General features: G+C 32.9%; 1 protein-coding gene across 3 annotated transcripts in view; it reads right to left on the bottom strand.

Moving 5' to 3' along the window:
* Positions 1-21,305, bottom strand: part of LOC114339168 (dynein axonemal heavy chain 1-like) — a 1,269,803-nt gene that overhangs the window by 1,169,411 nt on the left and 79,087 nt on the right. For all 3 annotated transcript variants that reach the window (XR_007700607.1, XR_007700606.1, XM_050661243.1), the window contains exon 4: positions 8,748-8,956. Coding sequence is in view for 1 of the 3 variants with exons in the window: in XM_050661243.1 (XP_050517200.1) it covers positions 8,748-8,956 (209 nt within the window). In the remaining 2 variants the exon portion in view is untranslated. The remainder of the gene's footprint in view (positions 1-8,747; positions 8,957-21,305) is intronic.

Raw genomic sequence — 21,305 nt, 5'->3', positions numbered from 1 at the left:
GGATGTACTAGGCTTGGACCCGAGTAAGGGTAAGCACAGAACAAGTGAGTCGCGGTGGAGGTGTAGCTGTCGGTCGCGGTCGATGTCGACATCCATGTAAAACAAACAAATTGTAATGAATGGAAGCGAACAGAGCAGGTAAGTCGCGGTGGAGGTTTAGCGAGATGCCATCCAGGAGGTTTACATGGATGCTTTTACGTTTGTTTTACATGGATGTCTACTGCGCGGCCTACAAGATGCTTTCCTGTGATTGATTCGTTGTTAGAAGCCAAGTTGTTATTACCTGCGCTATCTGAGTATCTGAGTTGATACTTTTTATATAATCCCTTTTTTGTATTTAGTTTATTTTTGAATTTCTAAAGTAATTAAATTCAGTAACTCTTTGAAATATTAAGGAGTATCTGTATATTTACAGCTGGCATTTCATCACTATAATAACTTGACTGACACAACATCGCAAAAGCACAGTCTTTTTGTCATTCAAATTTCATTAAACTACTTCACTTGATAGTGGTTCTAGCTCGACTGACAGCGCAGCTGACCTCCTTGCTATGTGCTGTCGACATCGACCGCGACTTAACTAGTGGCATCTACCGCGACCTACACATCCACCTCGACTTACTTGCTGTGTTCTTACCCTCGGTGTTTGTTTGCGCTCGCTCATACATAGTTCGATTATATAATATCATGTTTATGTCACATTTTTATCTTATTGCATTGTAGAAATTCTTGACAAAGGAAATAAACGTTTCCGAAAGCTTGAATATTCGATAATAGCGTACTTTAGGGCCCCAGTTTGACGTCTATACCCAAAAAATAGTGAAATTCGTATTTCCTAATAAGTCAATTAAGATACTATAGATACTATCACCTAGTTTATTATGTTTGCGCTGTTGCGTCAAGTACAAACATTTTCATCAAGTGTTCCGACACAGATATTTTGGTCATATTATTAGCTAATATGAATCAAATCCTAGTAAATTTGAGCGGGAATCAGTTCAATGTCGATCGCAATATATGGATGCAACTCGGAACCGGTACTCACGTGAAAAACATTGACGTTTGTGCTGTGTACAGAGACTTGGGCGAAAAGCTCTGTTCTTCGTTAAATGTATTCCATGCTTTTACAGATAGAGGAGTGCATATAGATTTTCACTTCGGAAAAAATCAAACAAGGTAGAACTTTTTGTAATTTCATTAAGAAATGTTTAATCAACAACATATTAAAAAGTTCTACTCGAGAAGTAGGTGCTTCATTTTTTATTAAACAAATGAACTACGAAGTTTGATGTTTTTTTAAATAACTCCGAAAATACAAATTTTAGAACAAAACTGACCTAACCATTGAAAAATTCAGAAAATTTTACAAAAAAACCTTATATAAAGAATTTTCTAAAATTAAATCTGTATCTTCTATAATTTTTTATTTATAACGCTAAAGTCACCCTTCTCACAAACTTTGGCGCACTGAGTTGAGTTGAGTTATTTTAATGTAATTCTTTAACTAATGGATTAAATGAAATTTTACAAATTGAACCTAAAAGAAGAATAATTAAGCTATCTTATGGTTATAATAAAAAGAAATAAAATGTAGGGCATAAGGACGGTGGGGGCGGAAGTGAGCCTTACATGAATTTTGTTTAAAAATGTGTAACTAATACAATTTTTCTTATAAAACCCTCAATTTTGCACAACTTACCTTTCAAGCATCGTGCTAAATGATGTTTCATTCAAAAAAATCTCAAAAATTTAATTCAACTGATATGACGTCTTAAAAAATGTAGTTTTTGAAATCTTCGTAGTTTTATAGAATTACTACCACTTTAAGACGGTCTTACTCAAGTTTAAACAGATCTATTACAGTTTTATAAGTGCTTTTTTAAAGCTTAGGATATAGTCTTTAAAATGCACTAAATTATTTTACTTTAGAAATGAAATAGACTATTTCTTTTTGAGAAAATTAAGAAATATAACAAAAATGTATTACAAAAACCGAAAATTACCAGCTAAAAAAATGTTTATATAAAGTGATCAGAACATTTTTCTGGAAAACTTACCTAAAATACATTTAATTATAAACTTCAACAATAATAAATGTTAACTTATGTTCAACAATAATAATGTAAACCTATTGATAACTTTTCTATTAACAGTTTTACGAAAAAAAGTTATTCTTTACAAAATACTCTGCATCGTATATGTATAATCTAAGATGCAATCATCAAATATCAAATTTAATGAATTTTATACGAGGTATGCCAAAAAATATGAATTTCACTCAAGAGTAAAATATCGTTAAATTTCACAATGTCGAATATTGTTATTAAGAAAAGTTGTTTGGAATTAAAAAATTTGTTTTAGTGTTCAATTACATCCTTCTTATTAAAATATTGTGAATAATAAAGGCACTTAACTCTTAACAAAAATTCATATTTTTTACATACCTCGTATAAAATTAAAAAAATTTTAATATCTCTCGGTTGTATCTTAGATTTTAGACCAGGGATACCATTTGATAAGGAATAACTGTTTTCCGTAAAAGTGATAATAAAATAGTTATCATAATTGTGATAAAATGATGATGAATATCCAGAATTTGAGAAAAAATTGAAAAACACTTTTCGATTAGAATAATGTAATTGTATATTTAAACATAGTTTTTAATTCCAAACAACTTTTCGTAATAGCATTTTTTGATATTCTGAAATATAAAGGTATTTTACTTTTTAACGAAATTCATATTTTTGACATAACTCGTATAAAATTGATAAAATTTGATATCTGACGGTTGAGTTTTAATTTTTGACTATCCAGAGCATTTTATGAAGAATAACTTTTTTTCGTAAAATTGATAATAAAAAAGTTTTCCATGTGGTTCCTAGCTACGCAGACATACTGTATAAGAGCTTCTGTATAAGAATTTTCAAATTGCAATGCCATATTCGGATTCAGTATAATTAAAAACAAAATAGAAACATATTTGATCAAAGTAAAATGATGAATTTGACGATATTTTTAAAATTATTAATACAAAACAATTGTTAGTGTTTAAACAATTAATAAACAATTAGCGGCCAAACCAGCGAGTAGAACTTTTTATTTTAACCTGTATATAAACTAACAAAAATGTTTTAGAAAAATATAAGCTTGTTTCAATTTTTCCGAAACAATGCATATTTTCGTTATAATTGCACTCCCCAAGGAATGAGACTTCAATTCCGCATTTTATAGGAAGGGTAAAAAGCATCTATCATGAAAAATCTCTCTTTGCTGTTTTATGGCTTATCTCGAGATAACTGATATGGTAAATTTAATGATGGTTAGAAAATATAGAGAAAAAATATATAATAAAATTAAATGCAAAGCATACAAAGTTAACAAAAGTTTAGGGTTCAAAATTCAAAAACCACTCGAACTCGTTTTTATAAAAAAAATAACCAATCGCACAGCTTGTAATTAATTAGTGAATGTTTGTAATTAATTTTTGATAACGAAAAGTTCTTATGTAATGAATTAAAAGTTCCATTAATCGAATCGCTGTCCTTTAGTGAACTAGATTACATCGGTGGTTAGCCTTAACCACAGATGAAGAAATGTTTGAGGTAGATGGCCCGTAAATTAGCTCTACTTTTGGAGATAATTGGATGTATGTTTAATTAAGACACTTACAGTAACTCTGATGATGCTGCTTCTTAAATTGCACTGAATCTAACTTTACTTTAACTAATAATCAAGCACTGAAAGTACTTATATTTTGATTTGGATCTAATCGTATGTTAGATCTCAATCAGGAAGATGATATAGTGAGTTCACACTCAGATAAGATATATTGTAAATAAGATATTAGATACTAGAAATATACGTCTGCACTCTAAGATACTCAGTTACGCAGTCCTTTCCTATTCGCAATCTTTGCTATGCTTTTCCTCTAAAAAAAGTGGGGGTATGTCCCCTCTCAAAAAAAAACATGGCAACTTCTAAAAAAAACCGACCTATTTGCGTTTTTAGGTAAAGTAACGGTACATCAAACAGATACCGCAAAATGAAGTCAAGAGACCTAACGGTCGTTTTCAGAAGGGAAATTTATGCAGTTAAAAGGTCTCCTTTGAAATATAACTGAAAAGAAAAGTAGCAATAAAACATTGCAATACCCATTCCCGCTTTGAATAGAGTAGAGTACCTAACAGGATCTTAGTAGTAAATTTCTTTAGAGGTTCTTTAACGGTACCTTTTATACTAAACATATTACAATAACAGGAGCTATATAAAATAAAAGACTTTCGGTCTATTTCCAAAACATTGTGTTTCGACAAAGCTGCAATAAAAAAATGGTCCCGTTTATAATAATAAACTAAGTTATTTGCAGATACGGTCATAGGCGTACCCGTAATTAGTGCTAGTGGGCTTAAAAATTACGCCAAAAGGTATATTAATTATTTACTAATCCTATTATATAAAAAAAATGTTACCATAATATATATAAATATATATTTATAGATATCCATAATACATTTATTTATTTTGAGCCTGTGTTTTACTGAGTCTGTTGTCTGAAAATATTTAACCGCTACAGTATGGTTATAATATTGTGGTAGGTCACAAGGCGCGTCATAACATTATCAGCAATAGGGAACAGCACATTTTTTTTTATTACATAATAATGTTCAGTTTTGTTTAAAACAGAGATTTCCAAAATTTCTCGCCTCAAAAACTCATATTAACTTATCAATACCAATTTAAAATCTTCTGTGCATCTAAACCATTTCAAACGACCCAAAAAGCGGACAAACGCTTCTGACGTCACATCATTATATTTTATAATGACATTTACCTTATGTCATTGTAATAATATATTATGTCTTAACAAAAACACTAAAATATTATTCAGAAATAGCAACCTTTAATTATAAAACTGTTCTTGTTTGTCTGGATTTAGAGTGCGGAAACTAAATAGATTCGCTAATTTTACAATTTTTTACTTTATTAGTAATTTTTTGTATCTTATCCTAAAACTAATATTAACCTCTAACAGACAATTTTACTAGTAATTAATTATTTGTGTATTTTCTTTAATATTTTTTTATATTTTCGTTTGTATTTTTTTAAATGATGTTTTTAGAGTTCCACAGCAAAAACAGCAATATTCTCATAAAACTGAGTGTCATAACGAATGCCAAACCTAATGAATTAATGGCGAGGTCATCAAATACTATAATGATATGACGTCACGACCAACGGGGGTTCTTGGGCTGCCTGCTATAATCTGAATTTTCTCTCGATTTTAATCATCTTTAAGGGGCCAAACAAAAGACAAAAATAACTTTTTCTGCTTTACACTCCTGGCCAAAAAAATCCGGACATCTTAAAAATGGGTCATTTTGATGTCTCGAATCTCCTAAACCCGTTGTCCAATTTCAGTGATTTTTTTAATATGTTATAGCCTTATTCTCTAAGAATATCGATGTAGTAAAAGTGTTGCTGAACAGGTAAATGTCATTGTATACCGAGTGTTACAATAATACTGTGTTTTTTTCTCAAAGTTCGAAAGAACCTGCGGAATATTCTAGCATATAAAAAATATTGAAATTTAAATTCAATTGTAGCCTTAGCCTTTCTTAACATTCTGCTTTTTGACTCATTCGCTTATGTTGGATAATGAGTTAATTACTTTTTGATGACAACTAGCCATGTTCTTCATCAATACAGGGTGTTTCAAAATAAGTGCAACAAGCTTTAATGGGTAATTCGACATGAAAAAATAATGACCATTTGATTTATTAACTTTTGGAGTTAAAAACTTTTGGCCCAAGAAGTGAACCACTTATTTAATTCCGAAGGATCAAAATAACACCCAAGATCCAGCCAAATACCGCCCAATTACTTGTCTTCCAACTTTGTATAAATTGGTCACATCCTGTGTAGCCCGGCGTATCTACCAACACTGAACAATATCATAGGGCCTCAATAGAAAAAAAATTGTATGTCTACAAATGTTTCGTTTCCGAGATACGGGATGTTGAATTTTTTCTTACACAATGACGATTTATTTATTGCTCTAAAATCGGTTGAGATATGTCAAATAAAATTTGGTGAGTTTTAAGAGGTAGTTATTTCGCATTTTTGCTCGATAAATGAAATTTGTCGAGTTTTAAGAGGTAGTTATTGCGCATTTTTTGACATACAATTATGTATTTTATATCCATTGGCGTGCATACGGGTCATATTACCCAGTCTTATAACCTGTATGCACGCCAATGGTAAATATAAAATTTTTAGTTGTGTGTCAAAAAACGGGAAATAACTATCACTTAAAACCTACCAAATTTCATTTGCATATCTCAACCGGTTTTAGAGCAATAAATAAATCGTTAGTGTGTAAGAGAAATTCAACACCCCGTATCTCGGAAACGAAGCATTTGCGGACATATGTTTATCAAGCAAACTGTCATTATTTTTTCATGCAAAATTAACCCTTAAAGTTTGTCGCACTTATTTAGAAACACCCTGTATTGATGAAGAACATGACTAGTTGTTAAAGTACCTAACGTTTTCATTAAACAACATAAGTGAATGAGTCAAAAAACAGAATATTTAGAAAGCCTAACGCTACAATTAAGTTTTAATTTCAATATTTTTTAATTGCTAGAATATTCCACAGGGTGTTCCGAACTTTGAGGAAAAAAGACAATGTTATTGTTACACCCGGTATACAATGACATTTACCCGTTCAGCAATAGTATTACTACATCGAGATTCCTAAAGAATAAGGCTATAACATACTAAAAAATCACTAAAATCGGACAACAGATGTAGGAGACACGAGACATCAAAAATGACCCATTTTTAAGGTGTCCGGATATTTTTGGCCAGGAGTATTGAAACATGCTGAAAAACCGCAGCCTAAATATCGCAAAGTCCGACCCTGTCGTTAGGGATAGAAAATTCGACGTAAAGTAACACCCAAAGCGTTTCTCAAAGACCACCCGTGAAAGCGGAAAGATTAATATTCTAAGAAATGCTAGATGCCTAAGTGGATAATTTGGCTATTGCAGTAAGTAGAAATACAAAGAGATTTTAGGGCTCGGAGACAGGTTTCCTAGGAGCTGTTTACTTTACAGCAGGATATGTCCCATAAAAATAAGAATAGGAGATATTGCTAAGTGTTTGAATCATAGAAATCTAGGAACTCCACAGAAATTGCAACGCAGTAAATTTCGTGGAAATCCTTAAATGGTTACAAAAAGGACAGCGATGGTGATTGGCCGAAAAAGAAACGTATGACCATAATAGGACGGCCTAAGTATTACTTTCCAACTATCCGATTGGTAGGGAAATGTTCGGAATGATGACTATTGGTCAAAGTAGGTGATATCTGGGAGAAAGGGAGGTGAATTTAGAGGAGAAAGAAATCTTGTCCGAGATTAGGACAAGAAGAAGTGAATTAAGTTCTAGAGGCCATGCAGTGAAGACGTGCATTTTTTTGTCTGTCCGGAATTAGGCAGAATGGGATCTTAAAGATTCTGTCGTGAAAGTCGCAAGTACGATATGTTGTCTTAAATACCATACCGGTATATTCTTTGTGTTGTGTCCGGTACAATAAAGGAATAGTTTTTCCTAGTACGGCGTGTAATATGTTTCGTGCAAACAGAACTTAATTCAACTTTTTGCGGACGTAATTTCCGTTTAACATGTCTCGTGCAGACAGAAATTAATTCAATCTTCGTGGAACGTGGTTCCGTTTTTTTTATTAAAGACAATGGTCTAAATATAGTATGTTTTATTATCAAGTCAGTGAGATGTATCACTAATAATCATGAACGCAGTTATTTTCTTTTCATAAAACAAAAAACTATGGAGTTTTTATTTTTCGTATAATATATAACAATTATGTAATAGTACTTTAAATCTAAAATTGTAAAGTGAAAGTGAGTTCGCCGCATCCACCACAGCTCTTGCGAGCTAACCAGATTTCAGCAGCGCAGCAACAACAGATCATCACCAGGTATTTTCAATAAACTGTTTCGTTCCTTTTTTCTTTTTTCGAACTTTTAAAATGAAACGCGAAAGACTTATTTTTTTTTACATTTCTAACCAACTCAGTTTTTTAACAATTTTCTATCTGAATAAATGATAACTATGTTTTAAACTTATGTCGTCTTTTTCTGTTCGCACAATCCATCTATGATCCTTATTGTATTAGGAAATGCAGACTACCACAGACACCAAGAGTAAGTACCGTTACTATTCAAAGGGATACCATTTTACGTAACATTTTTGTAATTTTTATATAGATATATAGCAATAGATTCTGATCTATTAATGGCGCCCAAAAAAAATTAATAATTCCTTTTCTTTAGCTTAAATATTATTATAAGGACTCACTTCCTAAATTCTCTGAGACTAGAACTACCGGAGTGTTAATAAATTATGTAGCACGAATTTTGTCAAGTTTATGTATATCATTATGTTTATCTAATTTGTCGTGCTTCAGTGTATATTACAAATTATGTTCTTTTCTGATTTATAGCATTTTTTTTAGAATTTAAAATTTATGGAAATTCCCTATTAGGTTTTGAATTTTGCTTCTTTAGTAATGCTTGCTTATATTAGTTTGTCTAACCGTCATGGTTTAGCAAATATTAAATTACAACACGCTTCTTTGTTATTGAATTACTTTGAATGCCACCGTAAGGTAAATACCTAATTTTAAACTCTGTAAACCGTTTAGCTATACAGCTTAAACTTACCTCATAGTAATCACATTGTGTAAGTTTGTTCTCACTTGCTTCTGATATACAGCAAATAAATTGGATTTTGTTGCTGTTAATCCCATTTCTTGAACAAGTCCTTTCATACTTTGGTAGATCTTATCCAGTTCGTCAGGTTGGTAGATGTTGGGAACATCGCCGGAGTTAAGAATATTATTCAGATCTTCGAGAAATGACTCAGATTTAATCTAAACAAAAAGAAATATTTTTTTATGTCGATATGAATTTATTATTTATGTGAACTATTTAGGACAGTACATAATGGATTGTTATAACAGCCAATCTACTAAGAGGTAAATTAGAGCTGGAGAGTCAGATAATAGAACAACTGATGGAGTTTAATGATGTAGGCATTAAGGCAGGTATATATGAGCCACTCGCGCGCAGCATGTTCGTCAGATTAGTACGTGTTTTCAAGTGGCGCACAAACGGCACGCACACGGCACACCACGATCTAACTTCTGTCGGTTTTTCAACAAACGCTTTGATGGTTCGCAATACGTATTTGGACGGGTTTGCGAGTGGTTTGTTAGTTTTGGCGCACCTGAGTTGAATATTTGTTACTAATGGAGTAGTCGGACGGAAGGAAATATACCGTATTCCACGAACATACGCCTGTTTTGGATTATTTCGACAACGAATATTTTACTGTGCAAAATAAGAAGAACGAAAGTAAATTGCAAATTACATTGCTGTTTATTGGAATAATTATTAGCGCCATTTACTTTCGCACTTATGTTGCACAGTAAAATATTCGTTGTCGAAGTAATCCAAAACAGGTGTATGTTCGTGGAATGGCCCATATCAAACTTATTGATGTTTACCGTGGAAAATCCTTATAGTGGGATCCTCAACAAAGAACCATTTAAAAAACAACTTAAAGCCGATATCTGAAGGGAAATAGAAGCTGAAATAAAAAATATACATGCGGACCAATGAAAAAAAAGGTCATTTCATTGTTGTCTTCTCACCGGCGCGGCGTGAGAAATAGAAAATAAGATTTACTATTTTATTTGGGCATAAGCTACAATTCGAGTTTGAAATCAAGTTTACTTGACGTTTCGACATTCACTTCGGAAATCGTTATCAATAAAAAAAAACATTCATAAATTAAATATTTAACTGTGTTTCTGGTGAAGCAACGCAGTTGGAACAAGCAGATATAATATAATAATTGGGTCACCGGAAAGCGAAAAAGGTAACGCAAAACTTGGAAGGACCTATAGTTTTCTAATTTCGTCTCTGGTGAAGCAACGCAGTTGAAACCAGCAAGTATATTACAATTTTGTTCTGAAGCTATTTCCTTGTGGCATTTTTATAATAAACTATTTTTCATGGGAAATAAGCCACAATTTTACAAAAAAAAAATGATCTTATTAACGTTTCGAAGCCCAAATCGGGTTTCGTTGTCAAAATACAAAATACTACAAAAATAAATAAAAATGTTGTTGCTAAGTAAAAAAATTCTTCTAATAATTTATTTAATCTGACTCAATTATATTTTCAATTCAGACGTATATTATACATTTTAAAATAGAAGACTTTAAAATGATATCGCCAATATTTATGAGTTGCGTTCCTGGGACGACTTTACTAAAAGATAGTTCATTCGATTACATGAAATCAATCCCAACTCAAGAATATCCGTCACAAAAAAATCATAGCATGTGATCTGTCTTTAAAAAGACAACCAAATGTAACGATGACAGTAAAATTCTCGCGTTAGAGTTTCCATAGTAAATCACGAGGGAAAACCAGGAAAAACCTCGTGATACTATCCCGACATCGTAAGTATTTGGTCTTACATTTAATTTACTTTAAAAAAACTAATACCAAATTCTGATTTTAATATGTTTAAATTATAAATAATATTAATAATATATAGATATACAATAAGTAATACTAAAATATAAAATTTGTACTAACTCGATATGTTATTTCTTCTCGATATTTCTATTTCTAACTCGATATGACTTCCTCTTTCAGTATAGGTAACCACATCCTACTGCATTCTACCGAGAAATTTGCGACACAATTGGTTTCATGTAGCATAATTAGAGCCGCTTCTTTGATTTTTCTCTTTTTACTATCTGATTCTTTCAGGACTATACTTGAATCTCTCCACTGAACTCTATGTTCATTATCCCATGCGTGTTGACATATTTGAGATCTATCAAATTCTCTATTTTTAATATAAGAAATTACTTGTTCTAACGAAAATTAATTTTTAGAAGAAAAACAATTAACATCTGTTTTATTAAAAAATGATTATCCCTTATCGTTTATAAATAAGGAATTGTCAAGATGGGATCGAATGGAACAGAACAACTTAGAACTGGATCCTATAACATTCACAAGAAATAATACGAGGAAAATATCAACACCATATATAAAAGGACTATCCGAGAAAGTTAAAAGAATAGGAAATAAATTCAACATTTCAACAACATTCAAAACAACAAACACGTTGAGGAAAATATCAACACCATATATAAAAGGACTATCCGAGAAAGTTAAAAGAATAGGAAATAAATTCAACATTTCAACAACATTCAAAACAACAAACACGTTGAGATCTATTCTATCTAAAACTAAACCTAACAATGAACAAGAAAGAACAAAGAATTGCATTTATAAAATACCCTGTGAATGCGAAAAATTTTATTTAGGTGAAACATCAAGACCATTGAACGTTAGAATAAGTGAACATCAGCTTTATATTAAAAATAGAGGATTTAATAGATCTCAAATATGTCAACACGCATGGGATACTGAACATAGAGTTCAGTGGAGAGATTCAAGTATAGTCCTGAAAGAATCAGATAGTAAAAAGGGAAAAAACAAAGAAGCTGCTCTAATTATGCTAAATGAAACCAATTGTGTCGCAAATCCCTCGGTAGAATGCAGTAGGATGTGGTTACCCATACTGAAAGAGGAAGTCAATAGAAAGAAAGAAAATACCACGATTAGTAAGTCAATAACATATCGAGTTAGTACAAATTTTATATTTTAGTATTATTTATTGTATATTTATATATTATTAATATTATTTATAATTTAAATATATTAAGGTCAGAATTTGGTATTAGTTTTTTGAAAGTAAATTAACTGTAAGACCAAATACTTACGATGTCGGGATAGTTTCACGAGGTTTTTTCCTGGTTTTCCCTCGTGATTTACTATGGAATCTCTAACGCGAGAATTTTACTGTCATCGTTGCATTTGGTTGTCTTTTTAAAGACAGATCACATGCTATGAATTTTTTGTGACGGATATTCTTGAGTTGGGATTGATTTCATGTAATCGAATGAACTATCTTTTAGTAAAGTCGTCCCAGGAACGCAATTCATAAATATTGGCGATATCATTTTAAAGTCTTCTACTTTAAAATGTATAATATGCGTATGAATTGCCAATATAAATGAGTCACATTAAAAAAATTATTAGAAGAATTTTTTTACTTAGCAAGAACATTTTTATTTATTTTAGTAGTATTTTTTATTTTGACAACGAAACCCGATTTGGGCTTCGAAACGTTAATAAAATCATTTTTTTTTGGTAAAATTGTGGCATATATAAAAATAGTTTATTATATTACAATTGTGTCACTGGAAAGCGAAAAAGGTAACGCACAACTTGGAAGAACCTATCGTTATCTAATTTTGTTTTTGGTGAATCGACGCAGTTGGAAAAAGCCGATATATTATAATTCTGTCACCAGAAAGCGAAAAAGGCAGTCCCTGAAATGTTCAGGACTGAAACAATCACAATCAGGCCATACGGACGATAATTTACGGCGCCATAAGAGCAGTAAACCTGACGAGGCATTGGTTGACTAACCAACTGTAGATGAAATAGTTAGTCAACCAATGCCTCCTCAGGTTTGCCTTTCGCATAAAATTCGAGAAGTTTTACGATTTTATATCAGGAGAGCGGAAACGCGAAAGTGTTGACTTTATTGGAAGATGATAGTTCATTCGATTACATGAAATCAACTTTAACTTAAGAATATCCGAAAATCAGAAGAAATAAAATCAGAGAATATCAGAAAAATCATAAATGATCAGTGGCGGCTCGTAATTTTTACAATAGGGGAGGCTATACCTAACTCTAAAATATGTAGACAAATTTGCACTAGCAAAAAAAACTCCAAAAAATGTAATGTCAGGCCCCATTTTTCGACCATTTTTTATACACATTTCATAATATCATCATAATTCATAATTTCATAATATCATATCATTTTAAAAATAATTAGTCTAATAATTTTAAAAGTTTAATACCAAAGTTTGTGTCGTTTATTTGTTAACAATTCCGCATATCAAAATAAATACAGATTTAAAGTTTTGCAGTCCATACAGGTTGAAGGTTCACATTTTTTAAGATACTCGAACTGAATTTTTTAAATTCTAAACGCGGTCTACTGCGAATCCAAAAACATGATAAATTAACGATATTTTGTTTTGCGTTACAAATACCGGAAAAAGTTATTTGAACAAGTTGTTCCAAATATTATTCTAACCCCAAATACCAAATTTCATAACAAAATTCGCACTTTTAGTTTTTTCATTATTTTTAGTCAGGTCCCTAAAATTCGTTCTCCCGAGATGCACGCAACGGCAACGGAGCCGAGAAGCTAGTTAGCGTCTGTTGGCAAATTCCCGGGCAGCGTGTGATGGCACCGTAGATGCCACTGTTAGGAGACCGGGTTTCCTTAAACGCCTGCTGGGCTGCGCGGAACATTAGCAACGGAGGCTAGCCGGCTTCTCGGCTCCGTTCATGCATCTCGGGATAACCCAGGGTCCTGCCTACAATAATAATAAAAAAACTGAGACGCAATCATGCGCTCTAATGCTATTAATGCTCCGTGCGTATGGATATTTAGTGATAATATGGAATTTACACTTTGTATAATAGTGAGAGTGCTTGTTGTTTTTCGCGATTCAAGATAAACAAAACAGTGTAGCGTGTGTAAAAAATTTATGGGGAGGCTAAGCCTCCCTTGCCTCCTCTGACGAGCCGCCACTGTAAATGATTACAGTGAAATCTTCTGTTAGTGATCCCATAGTAAATAACGAGGAAAAAAACCTCAGGATACGATCCCGACAAGGTAAACATTTGGTCTTACATTTAGTTGACTCTCAAAATTAACACGAAACGTTTGAAATATTTTATTAGAGATATTTTTACTGTTTATTTGGAACGTCAAATAAACTTGATTCAAACATAAATTTTGGCTTATTTCACATAAAATAGTAAATTGCATAAGATACCACAGTAAAATAGTTTCAGAACAATACCAAAATAAGATGTAGTAGAAGTACAGGACAGAAACATGATTATCTACAACTACTAAATGTTCGTAAGTTTCCTCTGGATCGCGGAAGGTTCGTCAAAATGAAAAATTGTAACGAACATTAACCGCGCCATAATCCGAGTTCGCGGAGCGGATATCTATCTCCGCCTTTACACTATCCAGCTACGGAAAGCTCGAAACAGAAGTGGACGATCAAGTGAATAAAGCAAACAGAGCCGCAGGTTGCGTGAATGTAACAATATGGAGAAATAAAAATATAGGAAAAAAAACTGAAAGGCGGAATTTACAATCAGACCAGTAATGGTGTATGCGGCAGTATAATAATAATCTCGTATGGCATTTTTGCCGGGGAGATCCTTTCGGACAGTTTCGGCGCCATTTACATCTTTAACCCTGTTTTAAGTAACTAGTGCCGATGTACACTAGCCCAGGGGGACCGACAGCTTAACGTGCTCTCCGAGGCACGGTGAGACAGCTCGTGTCATTATTGGAAATGAAAATGGTTTGTCTTTGGCAGGGTCGAAACCACGTGCACTGGCGTATGAGGCCAGCGTTTATGCCGTTACTCCACGGCCGCTCGGTTACTTTATGCGGCAGTAATACGAGATGACACAGAGAGGACAAAGCGAATGCTAGAAACAGCAGAGATGAACACCCGTCGAAAAACTCAATGGTACACACTATAAGACAGAGCTAGAACTACAGATATACGATTGTATGTATGTAAAATTCTACATCTGCTTAGAGACCTGGATCCGTCGTACCAAAAAAAGTTGATTAACCTGAAAATTTGTTAATAGTTTAAGGTTGTCTAGTCGGACAAACCTTGACGTATGGGAACATTGGAACAGGGGAAGTTTTAATTATGGAACAGGTTAAAAATTCGAAATGCCAGCCAGACTACGAAAACGTCACATTTTGTCGGACAGAACTTCCAATTGATTTGTTACCCTTTCATTAAACTCTCTCATGCAAAAATCAGACTGGTATTTATCACCAACTGGGCATTTTAATAAGTCCAACACGTAGAACATGTTAAATGACAGGAATTATGTTGGTGATAAATAGCAGTCTGATTTTTGCATGAGAGTTTAATGAAAGGGCAACAAATCAATTGGAAGTTCTGTCCGACAAAATACATGGAATGTTTTTGTAGTCTGACGTTACAAATTTTTAACCTGTTCCACAGTTGAAACTTTCCCTGTTCCAGTGTTCCCCTACATCAAAGTTTGTCCGACTAGACCCCGTTAAGGTATTAAGAAATTTTCAGCTTGCTATTAATCAACTTCAATCAAGTTATACTTCTTTAGGCGCGTTGGGAGTAAATGTATATGTGCGCGAATTCATCAAAAGTTTTGGTCCTGGGCGCACCTCAAACGTTGTACGTGCTTTGATTGGGTATTAAAATGAACTGTCAATAATTGTTCAATATGGAGGTTATGGGTAAACAACTGTTGTGTATATTAGTTTTTATTGTTGTGAGGACAAAAACAAAAACAAGTTTATAATTGTAGTGACTTTTTAAATAGTTTTTAAAAGCAACAGGTACGTAATTGTAAATGTTTCAGTATTGTAATAAAAAATTACATACCTATTTGGAAAATGCGGCGTATTGAAATTAGTCCGGTTCATTTTATGACACCATGAAATTGGTCCGGATTTATTTTAGCTCTCAAAAGTAACCATCAAATTCATCCGATGCCACCATGAAATTCGTCTGATTTTAATTTTGTTTATTTTAACCAAATATCTATTATCCCTATTTATAATATAATATATTATCATGTCATAGAGATTAATGCATTAAAAAATAATTAGAAAAACCGAGGTTTGTTTAAATTTTATTGTTTACTTTGGTCAGGTAAAATTAATCTTCATTGTTCTTTGTTTGTAATCTTCATTGTTAATATGCATGGCGCTAGTTGTCGCAAATTACTTCTAAGTAACAATTTGTTGTTTTGAACTATTCTTGTTTTGATGTGGGTAGTATACAGGTATATTGAAGTGAATAAAATGCCGAATTTTCCTAAGAGAAATGCCTAATATTTCTATGTTTATAACATATTAAATGTGTACAATGAAATGTTCATATTTTTTATAATGTGTTTACTACTTATTTCATGAAATTTGTCTTAATTTATACTATTTTATTTTATTTCGAACGAATCTCATTACAATGTGTTAAGGCTATGGGTACATAATTCGCAAATATTTTACGGCTATCCCTGCCTCTTCTGTCTTTACATGGCAAATTACTTGTAGTAAAATTCACACTAATATGGATATGTACATATTACTAGAATGTCATTCTACTTGACAATGTCATAACTAGCTTAAAGAGATGGCTTTTGAATGTTCTTGGATAACTGTTATTTTTTGTATAATTGCAAATTAATAATTCAGTTAATAAATGTGATAATTTTTTCACTAGCTATGTATTCAGTGATTGTAATAATATGTACCTACAACAAAAATTAATACCCAATCGAGAAAAAAGCAAAAGTGTTAAAGTGATTTTTTAATAATATATTGTTACTATGGAACGCTTACAATTTTGAACATCTTTAAAAACAAAATACTTGGATCACAGAATATATCTTAATGTATTCTCTGCTTCTATCTTCCATAAATAATACACAATAAATAACTTTTTATAAAGTTTCCCTCTTAAGTCAATTATTTATCAAATACACTATATATCAATGTTATTTAATCAACAACTAAAAATATTCCCGATTCATGTCAAATAATTATTTAAAATTGTCACTGATTGTCAGTGTCTGACTGACAATATTCTATTCGATTAAGTGCGTTGTATGACAAAGATAGATTTGGAAAATATTACCACGGACGTTGTGTTCATTTTTTTCGAATCCTGAAAAAACCAATAAATATTTTTGAAAATTCTAAACGCAGAATGAAAGACTAAATTATTACCGAGGGCCGAAAGTCCCTTAGAATAAATAAAAAGTTTATTTTGAATGAGATATTTGAAATTAAAAATAACGCTAAATTTTCTCTTAGTTTTTCACCCCTGTAACTTATTAAAATAAACATTATATAAGTTCTCAGGGACTTTCGGCCCTCGCTAATAACGTAATCTTGAATTCTGAGTTAAAATTTTTTTAAAATACTTATTAGTTTTCGCAGGATTCGAAAAAAATGAATCCCCATTTGAATAGCATTGCAGCCGAAAAAACGTACCGATCCTCTTAAGACTAGGCGGACGAGTTACATCGTCACCAAATGAAGAATTATTTACCTGACCCGAAGATTTAACTCAGCCGGAAGAATTTCACTGCAACCGGACCAATTTCATTGCGCCCGGAGAATGTACCTAGCTAGTAGGTAATGCTTTGATTTACATAATTTGATTACCAACCAAATTTCTACCAATCTTCATCTAATATATTGTTTTTTAGTCTATATTTTGTTGTATTTTAATATTTTAATTCCACAAGAATCAAACTAATTTTTAAATTAAGAGAATAAGCAACTGTCAAAAAAGTTTAAAACATTCATTTGGTGTATCTTCCCACATCATTCATATCTCGGGAGCTAAATTCTGCGTGCGTTGATTTCAAAATCTAACACCATTAAACAAGGTGTCCCAGAAGTAGTGGAACGGTCGAATATTTCGAGAACTAAACATCGGATCGAAAAACTGAAAAATACGTGTTCAATCATTTTGAAAAATCTTTCCAATGACACCAAACACCAACCCCCACTACACCCCCTGGAGTTGGGGTGGGGGTAGCTTTAAAATCTTAAATGGAAACCCCCAGTTTTGCTTGGAGATTTTAATTCGTTACGTAAAAGTAAGCAACTTTTATTCAAGACATTTTTTCGAACTGTGGATAGATAGCGCTATAATTGGGAAAAACGATTTATCCTGATACCATAGGTAAATTATAGAAACGGTCTAATGTCTCAAGAAATACACTTCCAAATGAGAAACTAAAAAACTGGTTTTTAATATTTTTCGAAAAACTTTTGAATAACACCAAACGTGACCCTCCAACCCACCCCCTGGGGGTTTAAGATTTTAAAGTTACCCCGCACCTCACCTCCAGGGGGTGGGTTGGAGGGTCATGTTTGGTGTTATTCAATAGGTTTTCTAAAAAGATTAAAAATCTGTTTTTTGGTTTCTCATTTGGAAGTGTATTTCGTGAGATATTAGACCGTTTCCATAATATACCTCTGGTATCAGGATAAATCGTTTTTCCCAATTATAGCGCCATCTATCCACGGTTCGAAAAAATGTATTGAATAAAATTGCCTACTTTTACGCAGTGAATCCAAATTTGCAAGAAAAACTGGGGGTTTCCATTTGAGATTTTAAAGTTACCCCCCACCCCACCTCCAGGGGATGTAGTGGGGATTAGTGTTTGGTGTCATTGGATAGATCTTTGAAAATGATTGAACACGTATTTCTCAGTTTTTTGATCCGATGTTTAGTTCGCTAAATATTCGACCGTTCCGCTACTTTTGGGACACCCTGTATAAGCAGGTGCGATCCCCAATGCAAATTTTGATTTCTTTATTTTTTTATACATGTTATGATTGTAAGTATACTTATTATATTTTTTTCAGAAAATACGTATTTAGTTGAAATTTTTGTCAACAGTTATTGTTCAGAAATCATTTCTTTGTTTCATTTTTCAGTGTGTTTGCGTGTGTTTAATTCTTTATTTTTTTAATTTTTGGTATTGATTTAATAAAATTTTTTGGAAAGTATTAAGTATTAAAATTAGTTTAGTATTTAAATAAAATATAGATAAACTGTTTAAAGTATATTGATTTCATTGAAATCATATAATTGAAGTATAACTTCTTACGTGCGTACAAAATACACACACAATATTTTTTTGGTACGCCGGATCCAGGCTTATTACAGGCATGTTCAAAGTAACACACATTCAAAATATAAAAAATTAATATTAAGAGGCTACATCAGCGAGAGGAAGACGCGTTCCAAGATTACAGCTTTTATTTTGAATATTTTGTCGAGATATTCGGCACACATATTCGTAATATAATAAAGAATGGCGGTAGAGAGCCCAATTTGAGAAGTATGTTAGTGTTTGAAAAGTACTCTATAATTAAATGAATTATTCAAAAAACGAGCCTGTACCGCCATTAAGAAGAACAAAAAAGATACACTTTCTTCAAATAAACTTTGTTATCCCATGTCTAGATTTTGTATTACATTGAAATTACTAAAAACCGATTATCTATAAAAATAAATCGAATTTGACTGACTGGGCTACATTTAGCAAGCTCATTAGTATTATAATTATGGTTATCACAATATTATGCCTTTATTTTTGATGGTATAATGTCACTGTCACTGTTGTACTGCCGACGTACTGTTGTCGCACTGCTGAAAGTTCGCAGAACTTTCGAAAAAAAAAATAAATTGATGACGCTCTGATTTAGACTGTTAATAATTGTGAAAACGGTGTTATATTTTATTTAAGATGTTATAATGTTTCCTAGATAATTGGACATAAAAATCCAATTAATTTAACACGTAGACACATATTAGTCTAAGAGCTGGGAGCGGATTTTGTGCGTGATAAGTAATATGAAAAAACTATACGGGGATATGTTGAATTAGTTGTGTACATGACTTTCACCAACGGCCGGAAACCAGAGTTGGGGCCGAGGGGAGTTAGAAGGGGTCAAAGTCGCGGATTTTATTATTTTTTTTTATGACGCTCATGATCGAGATAGTGCACCAAAATTTGGGAATAAGTAGGTGATGACGCACCTAAGTAAAATCTCTAGGGGCTCAACGCTGCGTCACCGACAAAGGGGTGGGGGTAGGGGTGAATATAAAAAATATAAGGGGTTTTTTGCGACGTTCGTGATAGAGATAGTGCACCAAAATTTGGGTATAAGTAGACCATGATATAAATAATTAAAATCCCCAGATCCGGAAACCAGAGTGGGGAAGGAAGGTAGTTATAAGGGGTCAAAATTCCGTTTTTTATTATTTTTTTGTGACGCACATGATCGAGATAGCTCGCCAAAATTTGGGAATAAGTAGGTCATGACGTAACTAATTAAAATCTCCAGGAGTGGAACGCTGCGTGACTGACAAAGGGGCGGGACAGGGTGAATATAAAAAAATGTAAGGAGTTTTTTGCGACGTTCGTGATTGAGATAGTGCACCAAAATTTGGGAATAAGTAGACCATGACATAAGTAAGTAATATCCTCCGAGGCGGGAACCAGAGTGGCGGACGAGGGTAGTTATAAGGGGTAAAAGTCGCGGTTTTTATTATTTTTTTTTGTGGCGCTCATGATGGAGATAGTGCACCAACATTTGGGAGTAAGTAGGTTATGATGTAACTAAGTAAAATCTTCAGAGGCGGAATGCTGCTTGGTGTACAAAGGGGTGGTAGGCAGGGGTGAGTATAAAAATATATGGGGGTTTTTTTGCCGTTCGTGATCGAGATAGTGCACCAAAGTTTGGGAATATGTAGATCATGACATTACTAAGTAAAATCTCCAGGGGCGGAACGCTGCGTGGGGAACAAATGTTGTGCCAGGTCACAAAAAAAATAATACACACTGCGACTTTGACCCCTTAAAACTACCCTCATCCCCAACTCTGGTTTCGGGCTCTGGGGATTTTACTTAGCTAAGTCATGTTCTACTTATTCCCAAATTTTGGTGCACTATCACAATCTAGCACGTCGCAAAAAACCCCTTATATATTTTATATTCACACCTACCCCACCCCTTTATCGGCCACGCAGCGTTCCACCCCTGGAGAGTGTATTTAGTTACCTCATGACCTACTTATTCCCAAATTTTGGTGCACTATCTCGATCATGAGCGTCATTAGAAAAATAATAAAATCCGCGTCTTTGACCCCTTATAACTACCCTCGGCCCCAACTCTGGTTTCCGGTCGTTGGTGAAAGTCATTAACACAACTAATTCAACATATCCCCGTATAGTTTTTCCATATTACTTATCACGCATAAAATCCGCTTCTATCTCTCCGACTATATGTATACTGTGGAACAGTCGTCACCTTGAAATGATATCCAAACAACCTAAATACCACCTAGAGTTGAAAAGGCCAGAGCAACATGAGAAATGATATATTTAACCATTGTGACATAAATTATCTCTCCAAATAAAAATACAGCATTTTAATATTGTTTTGAAGTCATTTCCTTGTGGCATAATTATGTAATTTATTAAT

The sequence above is a fragment of the Diabrotica virgifera genome, chromosome 9 (assembly GCF_917563875.1).
Source record: "Diabrotica virgifera virgifera chromosome 9, PGI_DIABVI_V3a".
Lineage (NCBI taxonomy): Eukaryota > Metazoa > Arthropoda > Insecta > Coleoptera > Chrysomelidae > Diabrotica > Diabrotica virgifera.
The sequence above is the reverse complement of the archived record's forward strand: the minus strand, read 5'-3'. Positions and strand labels throughout refer to the sequence as shown.